At 31.2% G+C, this 9,529-nt stretch overlaps 1 protein-coding gene across 3 annotated transcripts in view; it reads right to left on the minus strand.

Annotated features, from left to right (window-relative positions):
* Window positions 1–7,398: 7,398 nt before the first annotated feature.
* Window positions 7,399–9,529, minus strand: part of LOC122534418 (protein odd-skipped) — a 3,164-nt gene continuing 1,033 nt past the window's right edge. The window contains exons 2-3 of one of the 3 annotated variants that reach the window (XM_043666234.1): window positions 9,417–9,506; window positions 7,602–7,901 (exon numbers count right to left, since the gene is read on the minus strand). In XM_043666234.1, the coding sequence (XP_043522169.1) occupies window positions 7,754–7,901; window positions 9,417–9,506 (238 nt within the window). In that variant the 3' untranslated portion in view covers window positions 7,602–7,753. Of the gene's footprint in view, window positions 7,902–9,409; window positions 9,507–9,529 lie in introns of all 3 variants that reach the window. The other 2 variants (XM_043667043.1, XM_043665444.1) reach the window with 2 other exon arrangements.

The following is a 9,529-nucleotide window of genomic DNA, read 5'->3' on the forward strand; positions in this document are numbered from 1 at the left end:
TTGTTCTCCATGTCTCTGATAATTTGTATCAAACTGAAAGCTTCAGTGTTCAGTTTTACTCTTGCCCTGGCAGAATAAATCAAATTAAATCAAATTAAAAATTCCAAAATTAAGTGAAACATTCACATAAAAATCCACAGCCCATATATTCACGAGTCTTCCCTTTCGATTGTTTACAACAGTACAGTATATACCAAGCTATACCTGTATATACCAATTTAAATTAAATAATATTATTAATAAGAATAATATTATTAATGCCAGAGAAAAGGGAAGGGAGATTGATTCCGAAGGTATTAATTAATCGGAACAGAAAGAAAGGTAAGACGAAAGTCACACACAATGACACAAAGTCACAAAGTCATAATGAAGAGGCATTTAGGTCAGCTCGGGCTGTTTGCTCGGTTTTTCATTAGACTTTATTGTCGTGGAGGGGCCCGGGAATTAATTAAAGTTAAACATAGTTAACTGCCCGGCAAGCAGGTTAACTGCCGGCCATTGTTGGGAAAACGTGATATTTCGACAAGTGGGGGCGAATCGCGCACAATAGATAAATGAAAAAGAGATGGCGACGAGGGGCGAGTCGTTCCATTGCTTTTGGCAAGATTCTCTCACCAACTCGAATAACTCGAGTCGAAAGCTTATAATAGTATAAAAGTATAAATCAAGTGTCAGAAAATATTTGCACGGTTTTAACTAGCAATTTTGGGAAAATTTATCATTAATCAACTAAAATTTTAGTCAGTAATCTGCAAATTTTAATTAGCTTTTGAAATACGTATACACTGTACAATAAAATATTTTCCAGAGAAAATTGCACGGTATTGGTATCGTATGATTGGTATCGTGGAAAATGTTGTTTCCAAATTATTGGAATTGTTAAAGTTATCGTTTACATTAAACACACATAACTTTTGTAAATCAATCCTTTCCATTTTGCTGATTCATACTGATATGAATTTTCTCTAACAATTCAAGTTCTCAGCTGACACAAATGTATTATCTAATATACAATTATTTATAAAAGTAACGTAGATGTTTTTACAGATTTTAATCGCACTGCATCAAATGTATCTAAAAAAGAAACTACCATATCGTGAAACATTATAAAACGTAAATATTCATTCGACGATGAACGAGTTAAATCAAATTGAGGATACAATTTACAAATCTATTAGTATAATTTATAAGTTTAATGTGAAATGTATAAAATTCAAATCCTGATAAGTTAAATTTATAATATGTATATTCGTATGTTCTTGTTTTGTATACTTCATATTAAGAATGTACATACTACTCTCAAATACGTATATACTCGAAATATATATCTTGTAACAAAACGAATACTATAACGAATAAGATTTTGGAATCAATTAACTCGTTATAGAGTATCCCACTGTAGATTAATTCGAAAAGAATAAAATTTAGTGTCGTAATTATGAAATTGTTGCAAAACAACATGAAAAAAAAAATCTTGAGTATAAAAGCTTAATGTTTTATATGTAATAAAAAGTTTTCTAATAATTTTGTATAGTTTAAATACTACTTTTCACACGAATGTGAGGAAAAGTTCTAAGTTTTAAGTAAGGGTTAATATCTCGCGAATAATATCTAATCAAAGAAGTATATTAATTTTATTACTAGTATAATTTAAAATTACTATTTATTAATATTTGTAATATCTATAATTATCGAAATGTTACAAGGGAATAGGAGAAAAATTAATCTGTACAATGTAATGTCTAATTAGAAGTCAATTAATAATTTTTATACAATTAAAAACAATTTTATTTGTCAATAAAACATTATAATATTATTATAATAAATATTATTATATTATTATAACATTGTTATAAATATTAATGCTAATAAATATAACATGATAATAATACTGTAATACATAGTACGAGTGAATGTATAAAAGATATTGCAGCACTTTAAAATATATAAAAGTAAAAACAAAACGCAACAGGATGCTGGATAATCAAAATATCAAATTGCTTGTCTCAATTAATTTTTATTTCCAATCAATAACAATAATATTTAAACATATACCTACAGTAGAATAGACTAGGGTGACAATATCTTCCTACTTTTTTTTTTTCTTCGTTTTTTCTTTTTGGCATAATTACGACGCGGCAGCACGCCTCTCACCCTTCCAAACATTTTAACTATCGAAATCGAAAAACACGCATATTATTATTACGCATTACAAATGACATACATTGAAAAACAGACGGAAATACAACTACGAAAGAACGGGAATAAAAATTATCTAACGACTATGCGACTATTCGACTAGCAAGAGAACATACTCTCTGAAGTGTCAAATCACCGATTTCGATGAAATTTGATATATAAAATATTTGCCACGTGTTTGGAGGTTTGGAACAATATTTTGTCAAATATTTAATTGACGAACGATTTGAAAGTAATAAATTTTTTTATAACGCAAAAATCCAAATTCCAACTTGTCCGTGACTTTCGTTTGTAGTGTATAGTTTTCATGAACAAATGTTCGCAAAAATATATTGACATTCACTTGGAGAAACTTATTAATAAAAGTATGATTTTTTAATATATCATTTAAACAGATAGTTTTCGTTTTAAATTCGTCGTTAAGAAACACTAATTTTATCAGTTTGCACAAAAACTGTATCTTGAGCAATTTCCGAGATATTTGACAAACAATTTTTTCACCCCTTCAACATCTACGATTAAAGATACGTGTCAATTATGTTTTTGAAAACTAGATTCATGCCAAATTTTATCAAAATCGATGATTCACACTTCGGTATATTCCCTTTAGGTATCTGAAAATCGACTTTGCGCACGGATTGCTTCGGAAAAACCTGTACGTATAGAAAAAAATTTGCAAACAATAAAAATCACAAAATTATCGCCTCAGATTTTCTAAAATTCCCTGTATGTTGCAAATTATAAACGAATTGTTAATTGAAAAACTACTAACCCATTAAATGTAATAAATTTGTCATGAAATGGACTACGAATGGACTACGAATATTTATGCAAATTTATGTTTCTATGAAAATGACTAATAACCGGGACTTATAATTTAGATAGGAATTGTTTTATTTAATCAAGCCTTACAATTTAGGTAGAAAATTATTTTGTTATTGAATGTTACAATAATATGTAAACATCTTAGATACTTTATACATCGCTACAAATGAAAAACGATAATTTACTTACAAATATTTCAATTTCTTCAAATTTCGTAAAACTATGAAAGTTAGGTGGACAGCGGGAAATATTTACACATCGATTATTATATTGTAATAATTCGCAATCACGAACTATACCGCAACATCGAAACATGAAAGATTTAGCGCTGTAAATCGATCGCCAAACACAATCTTTCAATTTTTCTCCGCTTGAAATGAATCCATAACGTTTCAAAAAGTTGTTCAAAAACACAGAAGCATTCAACTGCCAAGAAAACTGTTTTAATTCGAAGTCCCACTTTCCCTAATTTCCGTATGAAATGCCCGTTACCTATGAGAATCCCTCGATAGTAATATCTTCAACAAACAACATCCTGCACCCTATAAATTCACCAACACCCCCCAAAAAAAACCCCAGGGTCCCCGAAGCAATCCTCGCGCGAGCCTATTTACAACGGTCTTAAATTAATGGTAACGCGTTGAAATCACCGGCGCGCGCGCGCGCGAGAGAGAGAGAGAGAGAGAGAGAGAGACCATTAAACAAGGGGCCCGAAGAAACGCACGATCGCCTCGCCCCGTGTATCGCGACAAACTTCCACGATCGTGTCAGGTATATAAACTATACGTATATGTACAAGACGTGGGTGGTCCACGGGGCGAGAAACGGGATCTCTCTCTCTCTCTCTCTCTGTTTCTGTTCTGTAGCTTACACTAGAGAGAAAGAGAGAGAGACAGATAGAAAGACGAAGAAATAAAGGAAGAAACGATCTTCGGGACTATTTACAGGTCACCGATGAGGGAAAGACAGGCAACTACTAGGAAGTGTCCCTTTTCGGCTTATCTGATGGGGAATTCCTAATTTTCGTTGGGTGAATACAGATGGCGGCGGCGGCGGCGGCGTAGGACACTCGATTTACGTCTCGATAGAGGGGAAAACACCTTGCGCGGCTGCTTCCTGGGACAGATCGTTGTCTATCCGGGAGTGACCAATTATTTTGACGCCTTCGAAGAGATACAACGAGAGACGCGACGCCTCGTTATTCACGAAAGTTTTTCCCAAGGGGGGTTGTTTCTCTACGGTCGGGCCTCCTATCGCGACAGATCTCACTTCAACCCTCTTTGAATTGAGCACGGAGTGCGTTTTAATTTGAATTTAATCGCTCCTGGAGAACGCGGATCTTCTATTTTAATTTAATTATGTATTTTTATACTTAATTGTAATGTAATTTTTCATTTTTTTTTTTTTTTTGTTTTTCATTGCTCTTGCTCTACTACTTGCTTTCTAAACCGATTTTCTTTTGTTAAATTTTAAAAAGTTTCATGTTTAATTATATATTTTTATACCTTCGTTCCTTTTTGCAAGTTTCTGACAAGTTTCACGCCAATTGCCCGAATTTTTTGTGCTTCATTAGCTACCTCCAATTCTCCGATTTCATCACAACAATTGTCTTAACACTAGGATCACCGATTATTAAAATTTCCATCAGAAGTATTAAAATAAAAGACAAAATAGGAAAGCTTTATAACACAATCGATTATTTTTTTTTTTTTTTTTCTACGAAACATCATTTAAATTTTTAGTTTCAGTGTTAAACTGATTATTAAATTATTTGGAAATAGAATTAGAGATAAAACTCAAGATGAAATTCAGCCAATTATCAAAAGATCATAGAGGGTTGAAGAATTATGCTATGTGCCAACAGCATGTCAATCGTTACGCCGTTTCCCAAATGTTCTTAATTCTAAACGATAAACTGCAAGCACATGGAAACGAGTGAACAGATGATAATCTGTTCTTTCCGATGATAATCTGTTTCATACACGAAATATACAGGATGTTTCAAAGTTTTAATGTTCAAATCTTGCAGGTAAAAGTGAGATTAAAATAACACGTGATCAGAAGCCTGTGAAAAAGGCTTCGTTAAAAAGCTGCAACAAAAAATACGACGTGTGACAAGCAATAAGTAATTAATACTGAACCAATCACCAGATTGGTACATCTTCAGATTTCTATGTTATGGAGAAATATTCAATATCATCTTTGAGAAACGAAAATTTCACTATGCGATACAGAAAATTATTTACTATTTACACGAAATGAATTGATTGACAGTACGTATGTATCTGCGTTTCATACTTTTGTCATAACTTTTCAACGAAGTTTCATTTATCGGCTACGTGATACTTTATGCTTATCTCTACCTGTAGAACACAGAAATGCAAAGTTCGAACATTGAACTTCGCAACACTCTCTATATATACGTTTCCAAGAAATGTCCAGCTACTATTTTACAGTCAAATATATAAGTACACGACTATTTACAACAGGAAGAAAGATACACGTATGATAAAGACAAACTTTGGTCGTTCCACGTTCCTCGTGAAATGGACTGAAATAACTTAGAGAAAAGAATTGTATTTACAGCACGACATGATATATGATACATTCGGAAAGAAACGTGCTTCGATCGAAACTGTTCACAGAAAAAAATAATTAATTACGTACGTAATTTATTTTTCTCGGCGTCGATTATTGCAATATCTGTAGTTTAACCAAAAAAGTATTTTTATATTGCAACTTGTTATATTATTACGAATTTCATCATTCGTAATAAAAGTATTTTTGTATTGCAATTTGTTGTGACATAACGAAGCTTAATATTATGATAAAGTTTAATAATCGAGAAAATAATTTTATACTGCAACTTGTTATATTATTATGAATTTCACCATTCACAATAAAAGTATTTTTCTATTGCAATTTATTGTAACATAATAAAGCTTAATATTGCTATAAAGTTTCATCATATTACGCAAAATCGCAATATATAGAAATACTTCTATAGCGAGTGGAAAAAAATAATTTTATATTACAGTTTATTATGTATAAATTATAATGTTTATAATAACTAGAAATATTTTTGTATTGCAATTTATTGTAACATAATAAAGCTTAACATTGCTATAAAGTTTCATCATATTACGCAAAATCGCAATATAACATAAATATTTCTATAGCGAGTGGAAAAAAAAATTTTATATTGCAGTTTATTATATATAAATTATAATATTTATAATAATTAGAAATATTTTTGTATTGCAATTTATTGTAACATAATAAAGCTTAACATTGCTATAAAGTTTCATCATATTACGCAAAATCGCAATATAACATAAATATTTCTATAGCGAGTGGAAAAAAAAATTTTATATTGCAGTTTATTATATATAAATTATAATATTTATAATAATTAGAAATATTTTTGTATTGCAATTTATTGTAACATAATAAAGCTTAACATTGCTATAAAGTTTCATCATATTACGCAAAATCGCAATATATAGAAATACTTCTACAGCGAGTGGAAAAAAATAATTTTATATTGCAGTTTATTATATATAAATTATAATAACTAGAAATATTTTTGTATTGCAATTTATTGTAACATAATAAAGCTTAATATTGCTATAAAGTTTCATTATATTACGCAAAATTGCAATATATAGAAATACTTCTGTAGCGAGTGGAAAAAAGAATTTTATATTGCAGTTTATTATATATAGATTATAATATTTATAATAATTAGAAATATTTTTGTATTGCAATTTATTGTAACATAATAAAGCTTAATATTGCTATAAAGTTTCATCATATTACGCAAAATCGCAATATATAGAAATACTTCTATAGCGAGTAGAAAAAAGTAATTTTATATTGCAGTTTATTATATATAAATTATAATAACTAGAAATATTTTTATATTGCATTTATTGTAACATAATAAAGCTTAATATTGCTATAAAGTTTTATCATATTACGCAAAATTGCAATATATAGAAATACTTCTACAGCGAGTGGAAAAAAGTAATTTTACATTGCAGTTTATTATATATAAATTATAATATTTATAATAACAAAAAATATCTTTGTATCGCAATTTATTGTAATAATAGATACAAAACTTGATAAGTATCCCATCAAGTTTCACCACATTATACAAAATTGCAATATAAAAATAAGTGCTGCAACAAGCTACTGCAACTGCAACTTTTTATAACAGTTAAAACTATTTTTATATCGTAATTTATTAACTGCAATATAATGAAGCTTAACGTTATTGCGTCAAGTGTTTCATTACGTCACGTACAATTGCAATATAAAAATACATCAAGTGGACAGGTTTACACTGACAACATATTATCATAATATAATAAATTGCAATTAGAAATTGCAGTTAGAAATTTGATACTCTGGATCCCAAGATCCGAACGAAGCACGTGAAACGAACATTAAGAAGAGATCAAAGACTCAAGAGAGTAAGATATAAACATAAAGAGCAAGTACAGTTTAACGTCTCATAATATCTTCTATACTGAATCCTAGTTTAGGGGCAGTGGTGTTGGTCCTCTGGATTGGCATCAGACCACTCACCCTCTCTGCCATCTGCCTGACGGTTGCTGAAGCTGTCATCTTCGACTCGGTCATCGACGCGTCTTGCGGCTCGATCCTCAAATCCTGCGGCACGTCCGTGTGCGTGAGAAGGTGCGTTTTCAGGTTGCTTCTTTGGTTAAAGCTTCTCGAGCAAACGGGACACTTGTGCGGCGACTCCTCCATGTGGAGGATCTTGTGAACCGCCAGGGTCCTGCTCTGGCAGAATCCTTTCCCGCACTCGCTGCACTTGAATGGCTTCTCCTTGCTGTGGATGTAGCTGAAAAAGGAAGAAACGAATTTCTCTTGCGTTATTCTCCTTCGCGTGGCCAATCGACCGATTGTTATTGAAATTCGCCGATCGATTACGATCGAGTCTCTCCAGGCTCGTTTGAAGTTTTCCGCCTCGAGATAAGTTCGTCGGAACTGATAACTAAGCACACTTGGCAGAAGATTGATAGGAAGCGATGTTTAAAGTTTCATTGGTTATTGAAGATACCGAGATATGATGCAAGATTGAAGAATTTGGGAGAGGCTGATCTCTCTTTTATTTGCCAATTTCATTCGAGACAAGCTTCGTCGAGGGATTGACAGACTTTGCGTATGGTATAATTAATAATAATCTTACGATCAGTAATAAAATAGTTAATTTGTTTATTAGAGGGTCAAAGAGTATGCAAATGTATCATTAAAAATAAATATAATATTTTTTATTATATATATATATATATATAGATATATATAGATATATAGATATAAAAATAAATATAATATTCTTTATTATTATATATATATAGATATATAGATATATTATTTATTATATTATATTACGTTCTTCGGTTTAAACTTTTGATCATTTTAAGCATCCCAAATGTTGAAAACTGAAAGACAATCAATAAATGGTAATTTCTTTTGAGATAAAATTGAAACTGATAAGCAGATAGTATAGTCGGTAAGTGTGCTTGTTCCAAGATCAGTAACAAACCAATGTTTACACTTAAATTACTATACAAAGATTAAAGAATCAAGTTTGAAAGGATTTCAATAATATACCGATGCTCTCGCCAAATTTTACAACTAATTTCGCGAAGAGAGATTTTAAGAGACTTGAGAAGTGTCAGCGAAACACTTCTTTTTAGCAAACGTTTAAAAAGTGCTGCGGCACACTTGAATGGAGAAGGAATAAAATTTAAAATTATTGGAGATAAATATAAAAGGTGAAACTTTACTTCTGGGGACCAGAAACTAACTTTTAAAGAGAAGATATAATCTGATAGACTTCGCACGAGTTAATGCAATTCTCGTTCAAAAGCTTCACAGCTGTAATGTTAAGCGTGTTCAACGTCAGATCAGTCTGACGCCATATTGGTTTCTATGCATAAGATGATTAAAACCCGTATACGTTCCTTTTAAATAACAATAATAACTCGCGAGAAGGATTAGAGTTGAGATTCAAAATATTATTCGATGCGATATTATCGAATCGATAGCAGTTTTCAGTCCTTTGATATATTTCACTGATTAAAATGTACTCAACCTTAAACGACCTATAAAGTACAATGTATCGGTAACGCAGGAAGCGACACTACAATGATAACAAATACACTAAACTAACGTAACTTTTGAACCGACGAACTTCCTTAAAATTAAAGCTTGCATTTTCCACGTCAAATTGTCGATGATCGAGAAACAAGCGCATAAATTTTCTAGTCCCCTGGAGTAAACTTTGACCTTGCTTCCGTATTTAAGAGAACCAACAAAAGATTATGCATAGCCAACATGGTGTCATACTAACCTGAACGCTACGACAGAAATGCTCATTTTTACATAACATTCGAACCAGTGGATTCCTCGCCTTAAAACTTGCATTTCTGGCCTCGGCTCGTCGAAATCTACCAGATTATCAGAAAAAAAA

This window comes from Frieseomelitta varia, unplaced genomic scaffold (genome assembly GCF_011392965.1).
Source record: "Frieseomelitta varia isolate USP_RPSP 00005682 unplaced genomic scaffold, Fvar_1.2 scaffold_1001, whole genome shotgun sequence".
NCBI classification, from domain to species: Eukaryota; Metazoa; Arthropoda; class Insecta; order Hymenoptera; family Apidae; genus Frieseomelitta; species Frieseomelitta varia.